The sequence below is a fragment of the Brachyistius frenatus genome, unplaced genomic scaffold, assembly GCF_029030835.1.
Source record: "Brachyistius frenatus isolate BFR_SWC_R1_liver_20210118 unplaced genomic scaffold, ASM2903083v1 Contig_55, whole genome shotgun sequence".
NCBI classification, from domain to species: domain Eukaryota; kingdom Metazoa; phylum Chordata; class Actinopteri; family Embiotocidae; genus Brachyistius; species Brachyistius frenatus.
The window spans coordinates 328027-348168 of NW_027210654.1; the positions used below are offsets into that span (position 1 = coordinate 328027).

The 20142-nt window shown below is 41.5% G+C and overlaps 1 protein-coding gene across 1 annotated transcript in view; it reads left to right on the plus strand.

Moving 5' to 3' along the window:
- The window catches only part of LOC138624772 (neural-cadherin-like), an 80754-nt gene that overhangs the window by 39869 nt on the left and 20743 nt on the right, over nt 1-20142 (plus strand). Inside the window, exons 9-22 of the mRNA XM_069705255.1 lie at nt 528-696; nt 1452-1622; nt 2062-2234; nt 6035-6202; nt 7705-7954; nt 8865-8992; nt 9397-9583; nt 11798-11941; nt 13443-13726; nt 14269-15877; nt 16618-16711; nt 17558-17742; nt 18704-18933; nt 19446-19723. Coding sequence (XP_069561356.1) covers nt 528-696; nt 1452-1622; nt 2062-2234; nt 6035-6202; nt 7705-7954; nt 8865-8992; nt 9397-9583; nt 11798-11941; nt 13443-13726; nt 14269-15877; nt 16618-16711; nt 17558-17742; nt 18704-18933; nt 19446-19723 — 4070 coding nt within the window. The remainder of the gene's footprint in view (nt 1-527; nt 697-1451; nt 1623-2061; nt 2235-6034; nt 6203-7704; nt 7955-8864; nt 8993-9396; nt 9584-11797; nt 11942-13442; nt 13727-14268; nt 15878-16617; nt 16712-17557; nt 17743-18703; nt 18934-19445; nt 19724-20142) is intronic.

A 20142-nucleotide genomic window follows, 5' to 3' on the forward strand; every position in this document is an offset into this window, starting at 1 on the left:
GTTATATTATGCCATTTTTATGAACAGCTTACCTATAGGCCCTGCAGTTTGTGCCATCACGTCCCATGAACTCTTGCATTTATTCTTCTTCTTCGCTTGCTCACATCGCCTTGCCAATTGTTTTTATTTTTTCATGATCATTTTGTTGAAGGAGCAGCGAGCATCTATATCTGATTACAAAAAAAGAAAGACTCCATAGAGGTGCTCTTTATCTGGGGCATATGTTCATTAGGGGGAATGGATTGAATTCTTTGCTAAGACAAAGCTGTTTGCTTCTGGCTCTTCAAAAGAAATCATTTCAAGTGTTTTCATTTTCATAGATGTTGGCTACTGTATCTGTAACTGCTATATTGTGTTTCATGCACAGTACCTTAATGTGCAGTGACCTTCTACTTAATGAGTTTATTTTCTTTGATCTCTGTATTCTCATTAATGTAACACTATCTGACAATACACTCCCATACATAAGAATTATTTCTTGTTTTTGTTTGTCTGTCCTTTGTCTCCCTTCCCTCTCTCTACCTCAGTGCCAGCAATATCGTGAGCAGGCTTTAGTGCTGGAGAACCAGCCAACGGGGACTTTTGTGTTGCAAGTGCATGCTGTGGATGCAGATGAGGGAGCAAATGGAAAAGTCAAATATGGCTTAATGCACAGAGACAGCGCCATGCCTGCCTTCAGAATCCACCCAGACACAGGTAGAGCAGTCACGGATTGTCTGGGTTAAATGGCTCTCTATTAGACATGGAGTACAGAGTATCTACAGATAGACAGTGCTGTGTTTTAATTACAAATGCCCTCACAAATCCTCATTCCAGTTGAAATGTGATCTAAGAGGAGAGGAAGCATACTGACTCGGGATAAAATGTTTACATTATTGAAATAGTTACTAGAATATTAAGTCAAATGTCAAAAACCTGTATATTGATGAACATACACTGTATCTGGAGAAGCTCGTTGTGACTCTCCACTATATAACAATGATTGTACGTAATGATGGGAAAGGGAGATAGAGGAGCTGTTTGAAGTCCTAACACGTGGAGTCAACATGTTATTCTGTCAGTCATTTTCTTTGAGAATTGCGTTCTATCTTCTTCATTTCAAGATTTAATAGCAAAGTCAACGCACTTGAAAGGAATGCTGTCTTCCTCTGAATAAATGTATAATTATTTTACTTGTTTTGTTGATTTCATGGATTGATGGATGGATAGATTCAAACGGGTGAATTGGAAAGCTGCTGAATGGATGAATAAATATATACATAATCTGTGTGTGTGTGTGTGTGTGTGTGTGTGTGTGTGTGTGTGTGTGTGTGTGTGTGTGTGTGTGTGTGTGTGTGTGTGTGTGTGTGTGTGTGTGTGTGTGTGTGTGTGTGTGTGTGTGTGTGTGTGTGCGTGTGTGTGCCAAGGTGATGGGGGCAGTGAAGTAGCTGATAATTGTTCTGTATCTACAGGAGTGATCGTGACAGCCAGGCGATTCGACAGGGAGCGTCAGAGAGAGTATGCCATCACAGTAACGGCCACTGATTGGGCAGAAGAGCCGCTCATTGGCATTTGTCAGCTCACCGTCCAAATACTGGATCAGAATGACAACAGCCCCAAGTTTGAGAATTTACGCTATGAGTGTAAGTGTTGGATAGATTTTATATATACTAGTATCCAAATGAGTAAATGCAAATAATTTGCCTGAAGCAACCAGGATCCTTTCAATGCAGAAGTAAACAGTCATTAAGTCAGGGGGTTACATATTCTTCATTTGCTTCAATGTAGTAATTCAATTTATTGACTATGTTTGAGTGTGTGGATGCTGTGAATATGCTGCTAGATTGGGTTTTCTTTTTGGAAAAAGGAAATAGCATTCATTCCCCTACTTAATGAATTGAATCTCTCTGGATAAAAGACCTCGGTACCCCTGGTGGTAAGAACCCAAATAATTTTTGCATATCAACCAATGTCCGTAACATCCTTCATGATTGACCTTCCTCATCCTTTGCCTTCAGCTAATATAATTCCACTCTTTGAACAGCAAACTGAGTGCACATGCATTATTTCTATCCTCTGCAGACTTTCTGAGAGAAGACACTTTGGTCGGTACCAGTTTCCTGAGAGTGGCAGCTCATGACGACGACTTCGGCACTAATGCAGCTATCGCTTACTCCATGTCTCTGGAGCAGCCTGAGTACCTGCAGGTCAACCCCGTCACGGGATGGGTCTACGTTAACCAGCCTATATCGCAGGTTAGTAAGCTGAAATCAGCAGGCTGTGCACACACAGAGGCTGTGTCACATGGTGGCCTTTGGGTGTCAACAAATTCAAAGAATGAGCCACCTCAAAGTGCCTCTTGTCTGGGGTAGATGCTACATGTGGAAAGACCTCAGAGAAAGAAGATGGAGGGACACTAATTCAGGGTAAAATAAAAAATATTTAGAACAAACTTGAACAGCTTGGGATTCCTGTGGTTATGTTTTATGAGTACTATCCTTTAAGCGTCCATAAAAATCCTCCAACCTGAAGTAGCTGTCGAAACAAACGATTTTAATGGATGGCACAAGTTGTTTAGAAGCTAATTATCACACACAGTAACTATTTTTGCCCATTGTAAAGACTTTGACTTTGATATATTGGATTGAAGATGTTAATTCATCATTTATCATCTGAAACTTTGATAAGGAGACTGACACCATGCAACAGCCTGAGACAAATCATGTGTTTTGAGGCTATTGATTGAAACACTGTGGAAGATTATGCATGCAAAGTGAACCTCAGTGGTGACAGCTTCTCAAAAACTAAAACATTAAGCAATATTTTTTTTGGTAAACGGTGATTTTCCCTTAAGATATATTTATCAGTTATTTTTAAATGTAGATTATTTAAGTTATATAAATGATTCTTTTCACTATGAAAAGAAGATTAGCCCCTCTCTCGCAGATGTTCGTCAACTAACTGATGCACTTTTGATGATTTGCTGTGTCAGTGATGTAACACATTTTGTTTACATATTTTATTGCTATGTTGTTAACTTTTTGTGATTTATCAGCACCATTCTTCCTGCTTTTCTTTCATTTATTCAAAAAGGAGATAGAAACTTGCGATCGCGCTATAACGCTGTTTATTATTCAGCGTACTTTTTAGCGCACTTGTATTGAAAGTCTCCAACAATTTTGCTGCTCACTTCATGCAAAATTGAAAGTGTTAAGCTCCAAACCTTGCCGAACAAAGCTGTTGCATATTTTAAAATGGTTTCAGAAGCTGTTTGAGTCATCCCCCAATCTTTGTGCTGCATCTAAGATTATAAAAGCACATCATTAAATGTTAAATGTTTCAGCTGGTCCGAGACATTGGGTTATTTTTATTTTCTCATCACACTGTCTGATTACAGGGAACAAGTTTTAAGGCATTTGAACAAGCATTAAAGGTGCAATCCAGTTCCTAGTTGACCTGCAGCATTTCAGTGGCATATTCAGTGGGACAGTGGTTTATTCTTATACCGTAAGACAGCACAGGCAGACCCGATCTCATGCACCGTCAACACACTGTACAGTACAGTTCTGCAGAGAATTAAGTGGGAAAGGTTGCTGTGACCATGTCCAGAATGTTTCACGGATATGCTCGGTTGAGATCTGACACTGTTATAGCAAATTAAATTTTACACCTTGGTTGGATGTTTTAACAAAGTCAGTCAGACATTGATTTATTGTAAAAGCAGCCGCTGCTCGTTCCACATCGGACATTACGGATTTCAGTCTCTGTTCTCTGGTTTCAGGCTTTGGAAAAGAGTTGTACTTGTTCACAAATACTGACTTGATTGTCCCAGGAATAGAAAATGTAATTTGGAAGTTAAGCGAGATTCCATTTTATCTGGCTACCGCAGCACAATAATAGACTTGCTTGGCCATGATTTGCATTGACAGAATAGTGTAACTGATGGGGGAAATGTTACAACTTAACAATTGGATTCTTTTTTGAGCAATTTTTCATTAAAGAAAAAGTGGTATAACTACAAATTAGTGGTTAGAGTGAAATAAAATGAGATTGTGTGGGCAAAAAGAGGTCCTTTAGAGGGCTTTTAAATGTCTGTTTTCTTCACATTGGTGTGAGTATAATCTTGACATTACACATTGTCTGATTTAAATGAACAGACTCAAACACTAATGATCTCATAGAGAAATGATCAGTTTTCCCCGGAGTGCACACTGATAAAATATAGCCCCTAAGTCAAATTTCCCCCTTTATTTTCTGGCAATTCAATTATAAAACAATAACAAATGTAGAGGATCTTTTATTTTGTAATCTAAATTCCATCCTAATACATTTTTGTATGGCTCATACTGCTGATTTTGTTGTTTTTAGGCTAACAAAATTATCTCAATGGGGTTCACACGAGGTCGACCAATTAGCTGATGATGTGCTGTTCACTTCTTGTGTCTGCTACACACCTATTCACTTAACAAATAGGTCTATTGAACTATTCAGCTTCACACATTTAATCCTTATTGCTGCTGTTTGCCATCACTTGCCAGTTTCCACTGAGCCACTGCCACACTGACAGTTGAAGACACAGCTTACATTAAAATATGTCAAGATGATTCACAAGCTATTAGTTCATTTTATGACTATTTCCTTGATACATTCTGTATATTTTACACTTCTAGACTGTAGTTGACTTTTGATTTGTCTGGGAAGGTGCTTTATGTATTTATCAACATTTGTTGGATATCATGAAACATTTGTTTTACTTTGGCGCTAGTAGAAGTTTCATCCTGATGGCAAAACTTTTTTCAATCGACTAGTGTGAGTTTTCTTCAGAATGTTTTAGCAAAATATATTAAACTTCTAAGATCTATAAAAAAAATTAAATGATGAGATTTCTGATTGAAGAGTAAACAGACAACAAATCTGACCAAGCATTTGATGCTGACTTCTGAAACTAGTTTTATGCAAATTATAAAACCATTAAATCTGTATCATGATTGTTTTCAGTGCTTGAAGTGGAAAAATAATCTCAGCAAATCATAAATTATTACATTCTCAATTTCTTCAGTGAAAAGACAGTTAGATATTGCTGATGTTCACACTGTAATTTTATTTAATCAAGGGGACATTAATTTTTATTCGTAGAGCAACACGACTAGTTCAAAACCTATTACTATATGACTGGACTGTGTATGAAACGCTGGAGGGCTTTTAATTTGAAATGGATACAGGAAGTCATTGCAATTTGACCAACCAATTGTGACATCAGGCCTTTTTCTCATATCAACTCTAAGGAAACAATAAATTGTATTATCAGATAGAATATTTGATGGTAGTATAAATTCAGAAACAAACAACACTAATTCATAATGGATAATATGTTCATAAACTTAAAGAAATAGCACCAATAACGTGTGTTAAGATAAACTGAGCAATTGAATTAACGTTAACTTGCTGCTTCCGGACTGCATTCGGTACTGGTTGGGAAGGATTTGACTTTCGAAGCTTTGCTGTCTCATTTTTGGACTCTGTTGGTGTTTTCTTTGTGTCACTTTGGAGCAATGCCAACATTATTGTAAGGTTTATGTAACGTTACTTAGACTAGCCGCCAACATGTTTATACACAGTCTGTTCCACAGACAAAAGAAAGCAGGACATGAGAACAGGAAACAGTCACGCATGACTTAGTTCACCCTGGCTAATGCAGTTTATTTAGGGCCATCATGAATCGCCCCAGAGAACCTGATACGGAGATGGCAGAAAAGAGTACTGGCAGCTTGTGTGAAATGCTGATGCGCAAAAAAAAAGTCACGGTAGACCAAAGTCAGAAATGTAGAAGTGCCGATACTGCATACTAGTGAGTACCGTACCACTTCGAGCGAATTTTCTACTTTGAGTAGCCGTAAATGTCAAATATATCAAATATTTGGCATTTATGCTTGAAAAATTACTATTAGCAATCGTTAGAATAGCTGAGGTTTATTTTTTTTTGTTGATTGGTTAATCAACTTTTCATTTCCGTTCCTAACATCATGATCATTTCACTAACTGAACTCCTCCACAGAGGACTTATATCACACGGGACATCATAGCAACTGATGGGGGAAATCAAAGCACCTCTGTGGAGCTGGCAGTCACCATCACCAACGTGAAGAACCAGCCCCCGCAGTGGGAAGAAGACAGCTACAGTGTCATCATCCCCGAGAACACAGCCAGGGACACGCCCATAGTGGTACGTGTGCCTGTAACTGTCATTGCTTCTCTGTTGAGATTAGGACGCATTTTGCTGGTTATCTCTTAATTGTAATTGAATCAGCTGAATGGTTTTTTTTGTTGTTTTTTTTTTGCTTGCTCTGCTGTATTAGTTCAGCCTGAGCCTTATCTAGACACCATGTTCTCACTGAGCTCAAAATACACCTTTAAAAGTCTGTCAGTGCACTGAAAAATCTGTAAGCGTGTTTTAGTTTGACGCTGTAGGAGAGAGCTGACACTGAATTGCATGTACTAAGCAAGTTTCATGACTCCGGGCTCATCAAACTCATTCAAAATGTCTCCTTTGATGTGAAAAATATATAGCTGTCAATCTGGAGAGCCCAGAAATCCCCTCTTTTTTTTTTTTTTTTTACAAGATCTCCACAAAGGAATTCACTTCAAGATGAGAGGTTATTTGAGGGCTCAGACAATAGGTTTGACTTTCATCCGGCTGTATTTATTGTCCAAAAAAATAAATGATTGCTAGAAATGTTATAAAAATGTAACAATACAAACTAAAAACTAAGATTTGACCTACTTCCTACATACCCCTTGTCACATGTAGACAAATGCTAAGCGACCTCATTTTCTTTCTTGACTCGGATGAGATGATCGATACCACTCCATGTCTGGGTGTTAATTACGGTGCAGTACTCTGCAGTCAGTTAAGCTGAGCTCAGCAAAAACAGCTCCCGTCCAACGTGAAGAAATGTGCCTACAAGCAGTGCCAAAGCACGCTAATTACCAGATTGTATCTCATTTATTTTGCCAGACTATCCGTTTCCCTCTGCTACCAGTCTTTATGCTAAGCTAAGCTAAGCTAATCGCCTCGCAGCTCACGCAGATACGAGAGTGGTATCGTCTAACTCGGGGCCAAGAAAGCAAATAAGTACATTTCCCAAAATGTAGCGCCATTCCTTTAAACCCAGAATAATAACCTTCTTTTTGGTGGGTTAGCGGCTCCGAGCAGTTGAGCATGCAGCGAGAGCCAAGGAGCGATTTGCATGGGTGGCATAAAGACTTGAAGCAGAGGGAAACAGCTAGTCTAGCTCTTTCCAAAACTAAAAGATACGCCTACTGGCACTTCTAAAGCTCCCTAATTAACATCATGTATCTATATTGAATTATACACTTAATTTAAATATGTATATCTGTGGTTTAACGAGGAGTCACAAATTATTTCTTGGCTGGACCTCGTGGGGGCTTGCTGCAAATGTGAAATTACCAATCAACCCATGGAGTATTTAATGGACAGGAATAAGGGTGGTATCAGTTTACGCCACAAGAAATCAAGAATGCATCACATGACAGGTTGAGTCAACCAGCCACATGGGCTTAAAGAGCCGAGAGCGTTTTGTGCATTTGCTCAGCTCAGAGTTGTTTTAATCCCTTATTCATCACCCTTTCCTAACTTTGACATAACCTGAGATCCACGCTCCAAGCCAAGAAAAATATCCAGATCCAATTTCTCATCCTATTCAGACGATTAAGGCGACCTCACAGCTGGGTGACCCAAGGGTGACCTACAACCTTGAGGATGGGATGGTTCCTGAAACCAACATGCCAGTTCGTTTCTACCTCTCGCCCAACCGGGAAGATGGCTCTGCGTCCATCCTGGTGTCCGAGCCGCTGGACTACGAGACCACGCCCTTTTTCTCTCTCCGGGTGCGGGCGCAGAACGTGGCTGCAGTGCCTCTCGCAGCTTTCACAAGAGTTTATATCAATATCACAGGTATGATTTGGACTTTTCTGTTTTTTTTTCTTTGATGTGAAATTTAAACGGACAGTATTTATCAGACCGCAAGGCTTTATTAACATTTTTATATGTTCAGATTTAATTGTGTCCAAGTCTATTTCTGTTTTTGTTTTATTTCTAAATTTCAAAAAGGTGATTCAAATATCGATATTAATTATGAAAATGGCATCTATTTTATATTTGGAAGAAAGCCGATAACTATTTATACAGTAAATAAATATATTCCATCCTCAGATTTGTCTTTAAGGCTTTGTTTATTCCTGTTATTTGTTTTTTGAAGTAAATTTCAAGCACAGAAACTAATTTATTTGTCTCAGGTTTGACAAACGCATAGCCTTTTACCCAAAGCATCAGTTGATCGGTTAATTATCTTTCAGCTGTTGTGTATCATGTTGAGTTCATGTGCAGGTGTGATGTCCTGCTCATCATTGAGGCTGTGGATGATTGAGCCAGAGCAGAGGAATAGCATTGCTTTAAAGAATGCATGGGTGCAGATATGGAGAAAGGCAAGTTGTGGTTGATTAAGACCAATAGTTACTATTATAAGGCCTAGTTGGCTTGATGTTGAGAAAGCAACAATTTTTTAAATATCATTCTGGGTGAGGGCACAGGTGGCGGTAAATAAAGTGGTGAGAGCTCCTAAACAGAGGCATGTGGTAAGAGCTGTTTGGTTATTTTCCATTATAGGGCTCATGTGAATAAGGAGAAAGATTCCTGCAGTAAACAGTGGTCGGCTCGTGTTTTTTTTTCTCTAGAAAATCAAGCTATTAAATCTTTAATGTGCTCAGTCACACAGGTTATGCAGTAGTTTTGGACGCTAGAGAATTTATTATCTAGTTTTTGTCTGGAAATGAACAATTTGCCACTACATCTCTCCTCTCTTAAGATGTCAATGACAACGTGCCATTTTTCACATCCTCCATCTACGAGGCTTCAGTAACAGAAGGAGCGCAGAAAGGGACTTCAGTCCTCCAAGTGTCTGCACATGACAAAGACCTGGGTCTGAATGGAGAGGTTTGTAGTGCTTTACTTGTATTCATGTTGTGTAGGGGCAAGAACTGAACAGATTTAACCCAAATCTACAGACTGCTGATTCCTTGCTAAAACTTCCATTTGACGCTAGAAGGGGCGTTATGTGACATCGCACCACAATCTCTCCAGTGAGGAAGCTTTTTGTTCCACAAATGTCAAAGTATTGTCAAGGTGGTTTTAGGAACTGTGCAATCAGCTGTCTGACTGATTGTGACAATAGACCCAATATATCGATTTGGTTTTGCCTGAAATAAGAAGACAGACTCGGGGAATATGACAGAGACCTCCTGACATTTTCAGCTACAAAGCTTTTGATCTCTGATATTTCTGCAGGTTATTGTATAGTTTACTGTGGCTGGATTTTTCAAATTCCTTGTGCTCCACAGATCACTTACGCTCTGCTGAGCGACAGCAGTGGCGACCACCATCTGTTTCGTATTGACTCAAAACTTGGGATCATCTACACAGAAGCTGTGTTTGACCGCGAGGCCCGGAGCTCCTACTTGCTGGAAGTTCAGTCAGAAGACGGCCAAGAGTCGGCGCGACCTGGCAAGAACAAACAGTCCAACTCAGGTTAGAAATTCTGGGAATGGGTGGGTGGACGGACGGACGGACGGACGGACGGACAGACGGATACAAGTTTCACTCCTAGCATAAAACCTCATGTATTTATATTTTCATTTGATCAAAGGAATGGTTCAACATTTTGGGAAACACAAAATCTGAAGTAATTATTCAAGAACAGACTTATTATGTGCAACATTAAATTGAATTGTATTGACCTTAAGATGGCCTTATAATTTTCTTATATGAACCCATAGGATGCTGGGAGAGCACATGTGTAGAACTGAGGAACATAGGACTCATCATCATATTATGCGCCATTTAAATCTGGGGGTTTTTGGACCCTGGGGACTTGGGAATGGCTCGTTTAGGTTAGCAAAAAAGACAGGAAGCATTGAGTAACAACGAGCTGGCTTTGACTGGCTAAACTACCTGTAGGCACCCCTAAAGTTGACTAATTAACAATAATATTTTATATTGTTATTATATAATTTAATATTATTATAGTTTGTTTGTTCCATATATAAAAAAAAAAGTGCTACAATACCTCGCCAAAAATAGCAAAGCACAACTCCCCCCCTGAAGTTTTTGATATAAACAAACAAGATCTGTGTTGCTGCTTCAGCTTTGGAGGTGCTAATTGGTGTTTTTTTTGTCGTTGTATTTTGACAGATCCGGCTAGATATTTCCTTTGCTGCTTTTGTGCTAAGTTTAGTTAACAGGCTTAAAATTTTACATGACAACATGATGGTTTCAAACTTCGCTGACTTTCAGCGAGAAAGTAAATCTGTGCATGTATGCTGAAATCTTACACTGTTCCTTGAAGACAATTCTGAACCCAGCTTAGTATAATTACTTTTCTGTTGGAGTGACGCAAATAATAGGTGACAGTTGCCTCGGCTTTAGCATATCCCTTTACTTTTTAGTCATACAAACACACGTCTCTCATTGTTATTCTAAGAAACTTTATGCAGTGGCAGAGTTAACTTTGAAGTGACCTTTGCCCAGGTGTTATTTTCCAATCATAAGGAGCAACATTGTTCTCTTCCTATAAGCCTACAAGGCAATACTGAACGTCTATAACTCGACGCCATGAGTAGTGCCTCCTCTGTGCTCTGTGTTTTAAAGAGACTGCATTGGCATTACATTCATTTACACCTTGGGATCGACTTTGAAAAGTGAATCTTAATTTGATTTATTCCACTGCCATGACCAGTCAGACTCACACTCTTCCATGTAAAAATAGCTCAGAGATTTCTTGGCACTCCTTTTTGTTACAAACACTTTTTCCTCCCCGTTTTTTTGTTCAATATTTAACCAGCATGGCTTGTGTTTGTGTACAATGTTCTCTGTGTGACATTTTGGCAGTCATCTTGCTCTGTACCTAGAGTGACGTAATATGATGTTTGCGTTCAGAAATGGGTCTTTTTCTTGCGCTTGTGAGGCAGGTATTAGGGGTACACGGTGATATGTTAGAGCTGCAAAGCCTTTTCTCCAGGGTTGCCAGGGCTGCTTAGCATTTGCAATGAGCTTTAGCTGTGTCTACGTATCTACCATATCCAGAAGGGCTCATCTCCACTGCAAACGTTACCTGTCTCTCTGTCACCCCTGGGAAACACCAAGAGGAGGAGGGAAATGTAAAAACAAGCCTAGAAAATAAAGCCACATTCCACCATCATCACCTCTTACTTCAGTAGCTCCAAATTAACATGTCACCCATGTGCTCTGCGAGAAGATAATTTACTCTTTCTAACTAAAGAAATAAACTGCGTAATGGGGAGGGCACAGATAAGACATAAACACTTGTCATCTTATAAATATTTAACCTTCCCATTAGAGAGGTTCTTTATCCACTCTCTGGAAAAAAAAAAAAACAGCTCGTTGAAGAGGTTTAGCCCTATTAGTTATTCTTTCTGTTGAATACTGTTAGCCCTGTTACAAAACAAAAACAATAAACTCTTGACAAATGAATAATTTATGTAATTTACATCAAATCTTTGTGAAGAATGTTTTGTCTAATTTCTCTTGGTGAGGCACGTTGCGTTGGGTTAAGTGCTTCTCTCCCGCTAAACAGTCACAATGAATTGTAGAATCAATAAACAGATGGAATGAGAATAACACATACAGCGTTTGTTGATCTGTGTATATTTGTGTGTGCGCGTGCAAGTGTGTGTATTTGTGTGCCGTGGAGTTTAATCTTCTGCCTTTCTGTCATTCTTGCAGACACAGCATATGTGAGGGTTTTCATCAGCGACGTCAACGACAACAAACCGGTCTTTGCTCAGCGGCTGTATGAAGTCGGTGTTGACGAGAATGCAGATGTGGGCCTGGCTGTTGTCACTGTTAGTGCTAATGACGAGGATGAAGGTAAGCTTGATGAGGCAGCAGACTGATGAGGTCCAAAGGTGATTTTACTGAGGATACCTCCTGGAAATAAAGGTTAAAAAGAAGCTTTCCAAACAGAACCTATATAAAAGTTTTTGTTAAACACTTTGAAACTTTACAGACATTTCTAGATTGCACTTTCTTTATCTTCCACCAGACTTTTTTTCTGGGAAGAAGGAAAAGTTTTTTTTGGCAGTCTTTCAGTCCGTTTTTTTAGTGAGTGAGTTGTGTGCCAGACAGGCACCTTTTTGCAACATGGCCTGCATTCGTAACAGTATGCATAAAGTGACCCTGTGGGCAGTCTTTCACAATCTGGCCTGAGCACTGCCGAAATCATGCTTCTGAAATCAAGCGGTGTGCTAGATTTAGTAGTCATTTGAGTGCTTGGTAATGCACTGTAGCACATATGTTCCAAAAAGAGTGACACGCTCCCACACAGTAGGTGGGCGGGATTTAAGCAATAAAGCAGTTGCTCATCCTCCGTAGAGCAGTCGCCTAAGATCCCTTTATCAGTCATGTTTAGGTCCGTTAATCAAGTATTTATGGAGAGCGGGGGTGCAGCTTAGGCTGGGCTGCAACACTAATGATGAATAGCTGCGGAATAACACCAACCCCCAACATTAAAGTTACAGTACTGTTGACCTTGCGCCTAAGAGGCTATGTTCAATCCGTCTTGTTTAAAAACTCCACCCTGGGTTTGACTGCTGTAAGCCTGCCAGAACCCTGTGGGAGACAGGGAGCACTTTGTCAGTTAGTGTTGTGTTAATAGTACAGATTAATGTACTTACATGGGATTGTAGCTACTTTAACCCAACCGGATGATTGAAAGTGAAGACTGTACATTCCAGGAGATTATTTTATCTAGTCCACTGTTAAACCACTAGATTGGATGGTCTCCATGGAGACACAGTAGATAAGTTCAGATATTGACTTCCTCTTTACTAAACTACAACCCCCTAACCCCCCACCACCACCACCACCACCACACACACACACACACACACACACACACACACACACACCCTCTCCCTAGCCTCAAAATCCTTCCCTAGGGGGCACCATCAGAGTGCATTCGGCTGCTTTACGCTCTCATGCTCCCTTTTACTTTTTTCCGCACTTTTTTTTTTTTTTTTTTTTTTAATTAGTATCTGATTAAAGCCGAGGAGACGAGGTACAAAGTTTCCATTTAATTAAGTAATCAAAACAAGAAAGGGATACATGAAAACCCACTAATGCTCAGATCTTGGAGGAAATGAGGTGTAATACCCCTGTGGTTCCACCCGTCTGTTGTTACAGGAATGCTACAACGTAAGAGTAAGGAAATGGACAATGCTGACTACAACAATGACTGAGAATAATACTCAAATATTCAGCATGTAGAGATGATAATGATTTTTAGCAGCAACCTGCTTTCAATTTTACTACCTTTTTAAAATCTTTCTACACACGTTCCCAATAATGTGTTTTGTAATTCCTGCCACAGGGGCCAATGCCAAGCTGCGCTACCAGATAACATCTGGCAACAAAGGTGGTGTTTTTGACATCGAGCCAGAGGTGGGGACGATCTTTATTGCACAGCCGCTGGACTATGAGCAGCAAAAGAGGTACAAGCTGCTGGTCCTCGCCTCAGACGGAAAGTGGGAAGACTACGCTGCGGTGGTAGTTACGGTGGTTAATAAGAACGACGAGGCACCTGTGTTTTCCATGAATGAGTACTATGGATCTGTCACAGAGGAGCTTGATGGGTCACCTGTGTTTGTACTACAGGTGAGAGGCTGAGATGATTACTGCACAGAGGTTGACGCTGCAGTTTTCTTGTAATTACTGTAATCCATTATTGTAATTATCTTTAGAATGTTCTTTTTTAAACCAGATGCTTCTTAAAGTTTGTGCCCAGAGTAGCTGTATGTGGAATCTAAGTAATGATTGCAATTTCTTAATGTGACATGTTATTTTAGTGTATCTACTGTTAGTGGTTTCCCATAGATTAAAACATTACAGGATTTTCATTCCGCAAAGTTACAGAGACTCTAATGATGGAGCTTCTGGGGAGAAATTCAGCAGTATGGCTGTCAGAACCACTCTGAGGCCAGATGCAAGAAACGTGCTATATCAGAGCTCATTGCTTTAATTTAGGTAGTATGAAAGCAAACTCAGTAAATGCAAACACTTAAATGGGCTGTCTAGAAAATCCAAAAGCAAAGAAGAGTTGGGTGACGGCTGAAAAGAAGATAGGAGGAAGCAACAATTTGGGGTTGACTGCAGGAATGAATATCCATTTTCTTAGGAAGTTGTCTTTATCTCTGCAGGTGACAGCTACTGACCCAGACAAAGATGCAGACCAGGGAGCCATACGGTATTCTATTCATGGCCAAGGGGCAGATTCACACTTCATGATCAACGACATCACTGGGGAGATGTATGCCCAGCGCACCATGGACCGCGAAGAACGTGCCGTCTGGCGTTTTGTTGTCATGGCGACGGACGAAGAGGGCGAGGGACTTACCGGCTTCACAGATGTTATTATCAACGTATGGGACATCAATGACAACGCCCCCACCTTCTCATGTGCGCCTGACAATTGCCACAGCAGCGTGGCGGAGAACTCCCCTCCTGGAACATTTGTGGTGGAAATGACGGCGGTGGACCTGGATGATGCGGCCGTGGGTCAAAACGCCATCCTGACCTACCAGATTACTGAGAATGCACGTAACGCAAACAGCGCAGACCTTTTCAGTATCGATTCCAGCACCGGCACCATATCCGTGGCAGCCGAGGGTCTGGACCGAGAGTTTGCCGACGTACACCACCTGGTCGTGGAGGCCCGGGATGGTGGGGGTATGACGGGTACGGCTACCATCACTATTGTGGTAACAGACATCAATGACCACGTGCCAAAGTTTAAAGAGGACTGGTGTGGTGCTCGTATACCTGAGAGCACAAATGAAGACGCTCCAATTCTGGAGCTCAGTGCAGTGGACCTTGACGCTGGCACTTACGGACAACTGGCATTCAGTGTGGTGGACGGAGACTCAGAGCAACGGTTCTATATGGTTAGTCAGAGACTGGAGCAGACGGGCAGTCTGAGGCTGAAGAAAAAGCTGGACTTTGAGCAGCCAGGTGAGCAGCGGTTTAACCTCACTATCAAGGTGGAGGACTCCGATTTTTCCAGCCTCATCCACTGTCTGGTTCTGGTGGAGGATGAGAATGATAATGCCCCAGTGTTTACCCCGAGCTCCCACCTGCTCTCCCCTTTGCCTGAGGACATAGCTGTCGGAACCAGTATCATTCAGGTGGAGGCCACTGACTCTGACTCAGGCATGAATGGGGACATTTTCTATAACATTTTCCCCCAATCAGACCCTGATGGACATTTTACAGTCAGCCGTGGCGGCACAGTCACAGTCGCCAGGCTGCTGGATAGGGAGACAGTGGCGAGTTACGAGTTGGTCGTCATGGCGACAGACCGTGGCACCCCTGCGCTGACTGGCAGTGTCACGGTCCACTTGCCTTTGCTAGACATGAATGACAATGGGCCAGAGCTGGAGACAGACTACGCTCCTGTGCTGTGGGAGAACGGTCCGGCACCTCAAGTGGTCTGGCTCAACAGGAGCTCAACTCTGCTTCACGTTGTTGACAGAGATTCCCCAGAGCACGGGCCTCCTTTCTATCTCTCCCTGCCCTCCGTGTACTCAGTTGACTTCCACCTGCAGGATCACGGGAATGGCTCCGCCACACTCACCACCCTGCGGAGGTTCGACAGGGAAAGGCAGAGCGAGATCCACTTGCCTGTGATAATGGTCGATAGCGGCGATCCGCCAATGACATCCACAAGCACGCTCACCATCACCATTGGCGACCACAATGATAACGCCCATCAAGCAGGGGAAAAAGATGTCTATGTTCATGGCCGCAAGGGTGAGTTGCTCTCATCCCCTCATTTCATTCTCTTCGCCCCCTTGTTTTCGCTACAGAGCTTTGCACTGCAGGCAGAGCTTGAGCAAAGAGGGGAAACTGAGGCTACCGCTGAAGGAAAAAGTTTTCACCGCCTTACCTGCTCGGTCTAGTCTAGAATTCATAATTGCTCTCCTTCTTTTACATTCGAACAGTGTTTTGTTATGGTAATATCATTGTCAAATCCTTTCTCAAGCCTTCAACGCAGTCTTCCTTTGCCAACCCTGTGCCTAAAGCTCATCTCAACATCACATTATGATAAGGATCATGACTTTTTTTTTTTTGTCGTGTTTTTACCCCTCCAGATAGGTTGGTTAGCTACACTGGCTTGTTAGTGTTTTGATCACACACTCAGCTATATGGCAGTTTTGGTAATTGTGGAAAACAGGAGCACCGTGACTCATCCAGGCTGCCTTTGTTTACCCAGCTGCAGTACTCTGGCACTGCAGGTCGATAATAACATAATCCATACTGAGATAGCCTCGCTTCCTTAAGCTCCACGCTCTCTGAAGTGGAGCACTGAGAGCCTATTCATTCCAACAGTGGGACTCCACAGTTATGAGCATAATAAGTAGAACAGAACACAGGAATGCAAGATAAGGAGAAGAGAGGGACGAAAAGATAAGTGTTGGCATCAGCAGATTCTGCCCAGACGGAATCAATGCGTGTGTGTGTGTGTGTGTGTGCGTGTTTACTTTGAACAGGAAGGATGGCAAACGCAGCACTGGGGAAGGTGTATGCCCCAGATCCAGATGACTGGGACAACAAGACCTACACTCTGGAGACAAGCGCAGCCAAGTAAGAGCTCACTGTTAAATTCATGTAATTTTGTCTGAAAACATGCTGATCTCCAAATGTGCAGCAGTAGTACAAGCTCTAAAGCAATACAGCACGCAGGCAAGAACTGCCAGCAGTGTAGAATTTGACAAATAAAGAGAACGTGGACTCAACGGTGAGCCTGTATTTCCCTAACAAGGCCTCTCTCAGTGATATTACTCGGCCTGAAACATGCCTAAACACTATTTCTCCTTATCTTAGATCCAATTCTCTAATATAAGTTACACAGACTTTAATCATTTACATCCTCAGTGATTGCCACTCTGGAAAATACAATCAGATTTCCACAAACTAAGAAATCTCAGTCGACCTGTGTGATGTTCCTGAGATGAAATAGCCTGTACGAGCACAGTTTTACTACATCAGGGACCTTGTGCAGCTATTCAGTATTCACACTCTCAAGATCAGATTAGAAATACCAATTGCATATTTGTTTTATTCATATAACAAATTCTGACAGTTACCATGACAACTATCAAGCTCTTTTAGGAGCTTTTGAAGCCAAATCATTTTTCTGCTTTTTTTTTTTTTTTTTTTTTTTTTTATCTCCGTCTTGGCAGTTTTTGTTTCTTTTTTTCATATTATTTTTTTCAATATTACTTTACATTTACCTTCCTGTTGGAGTAAACCCAGGTACCTCTGACCAATTCTCGACTTGTTTATCTGCCATCTGTCAGGTATTTTTCCGCCGAACAAGAGCTCCAAAACAAAGGAAGACACTTTTTCTTTTCTTTCTTTTTTTCTGACTCTTTCTCTCTTCCACTACAGCAGTCCTCTCCTACGTAACAGCTCCTCTGCTTTTCTCAGATACTTCAGTCTGAACCAGAGCTCAGGAGCGCTGACTGTCCGACAGAACACTCCAGCGGGCAGCTACTGGCTGAAGGTCGGGGTGTCTGATGGGGTGTGGCCCGAGGTGATCTCCGGAGTCAGAGTTCATGTCAGGGACCTGGAGGAAAAGGCCATCCTGTCGTCCGCCTCGCTGCGTTTGACCGGTAAAATTTGCAGAAACATTGACTCACCTTATGGCACGGTGTTAATTTTTAATCCCTGGGTGACTGCAGCTCAGCAGGTGCTACAATTTGCCCTAACTGTTATGACCACATAACTACAAGTAAAACAAAAAAAGTTTAAAAAAAATGGAATATAATAGCTTTTCAATTGATTCTTGGTCTCAGTCATCCTCCACAAAAAAAAGAAAAGAAAGCAAGCTCTTTGTTGTCTCTGTTAAATTCTTGTTTGAAGCTGATGTTGAAAGAGACAGCATCTGCCACAGGCATGAATAAATTGGTACTTTTCATTGAATGATTATCAGGTTGTCAATCCAGTTAACGCTGAAATAATAGGCTGTCAAGATAAATTTCATACTTGCATTATTTAACATTTCTAAGCATTGTAAAGCAACAATTCACACAGCTTGTTGACAATAGTTTCCCTCTTCTTCAACACTTTGCAGTTTATGTTCATTTTCCCGACAGTCTCGCAGAGCAAATCTGAGTTATAAAGGTCAGTTTGGAAGTGTCAGGTAAAGTCCTTGACATTTAAAAAGCCATTCGGTGAACTGAGTCAAAGGCTATTATGGATGCTTCTAACTCCAACTCATTATCATTTTTGGGAGATTAAAGATGACTGCTCACATTCTTCAGATGTTACAGGAAGGTGGCACCACGAACGTGATTGATTTTCCAGGTCATTAAAATATTTTGTACAAGGCAGTTTGTCAAGACTCTTAACTGTAAGTCAGTGAGGAGGTAAATGATTTTTACTTGACTGCACCATGACTCATTCACCTTATGGATGAGTCATGGAGGAAATGGATCAATAGAGGGAGATGTTAGGTTACCTCTCGTGCTAATGGAATCAGGAACTTAGAAGACTTTGATCAACTCTGTAGTTGTCATTGACGAGTCAGTAGTTCTTGTTTCATGAACCCCACATTCTCTTTGTCTCCTGAAGGCATTACAGCGAGAGATTTTATCGACCCTCATGTCGAGGGGAAGAGTCGGCTTGAGGTGTTCTGGGACTTCCTGTCTGAAGCCCTGTCTGTCAGATCGGGGAGTATCAACATTTTCAGCATAGCCGACAGAGGGGAGAAAACAGTGGACATCAATTTCTATGTGCTAACTGAAAATGGCTACCTGCGCCCAGAGAAGCTGCACGGTGTCCTCGCTGCACATAAAAAGAAGGTACATATACCATCATGTCAGATAGATAGAGATCAGCGCTCATATATCAAGTGATACACTTGGGAGCTTGAGGGGAAGAGATAACATGACTTTTTATCTGCCCTTTTTTTTTTCCACACCAACTTTCTGTCTATTTACCGCCCGGCCCTGTCATGTCTCTTTGTCTCTCCCATCCATTTGTTGAATGCCCCTCCTCGTTTTGTAACATGTTTTCTTTCTTACATGTCTTCTATGTGCATCACTGCGATTCCTTTGTCATGCCTGATGATACCTCTTGCTCCTTTAAGAACAACCACTTATAGAATATTAAAGTGTTTATGCTGAAGGCCTTGCTTTCCTCTTTTGTATTGCTTGCGAAGCTGTTTTTTTCCCCCTTCAAATGTACATCACTGTGTCCCCGGCAGCAGCACCACTGGAGATACAAATCCCTCATCCAGTATCTTCAGCTTCAATTATTGTAATTCCCATTTCTGTCTCCCTCATCTGCTCCCCTCTTCCTTCTCTTCCTGCAGCTGCAGTCACTCTTGCGCGTGAATGTGAGCCAGGTGCAGGTAGATGAGTGTGTGCGCACCGACTGCAAGACATCCGGCGGGTGCTCCACGCAGTTAAGCATCAGTGACTCGCCCACCTTGATAGACTCCGGAGCTTTATCTGTGGTCTCAGTGAAGGTGACACTCTCGGCTGTGTGTGGCTGCGCTGCCAGAGAAATGACCCATAAACCCTGCTCCTCATACTCCAGTAACCCCTGCCTTAATGGGGGAACCTGCGTCGACACTCAGAATGGATACAGGTGAGAGGCACGTCTGCAGTTGTTCAGCGGAACTTGAGTTGGAGTAGGCTCTTACAAGATAGAAAACAGATATAAGAGTTTCCTGAGGTGCTGCAGTCTTCTCTATTGTCCTGCCAGACTCACTGTAAGAGTGACACCTTGGAAAATAAGCCCAGAATTGCTAACAGTGTCTGTAGTGAGAAAAAAAAAAAACCTTCACCTGCAACTTGATCTGACAGTCTCGAGCCATTCTTCTGTGTTGTCAGCTGACTATAGAGCAGCACAATAATAATAATTTAAAAAAAAAGGCTTAGATCTGTTTGCCGTGGAGGCAATATACGTGTGTGCCAACGAATCTGAAAACAGAACTCTGACTGCCTGCATCATGCCAAGATTTTTTGATTATCTAGTTTTATAACCTGATGTTGAAATTTTAAAGT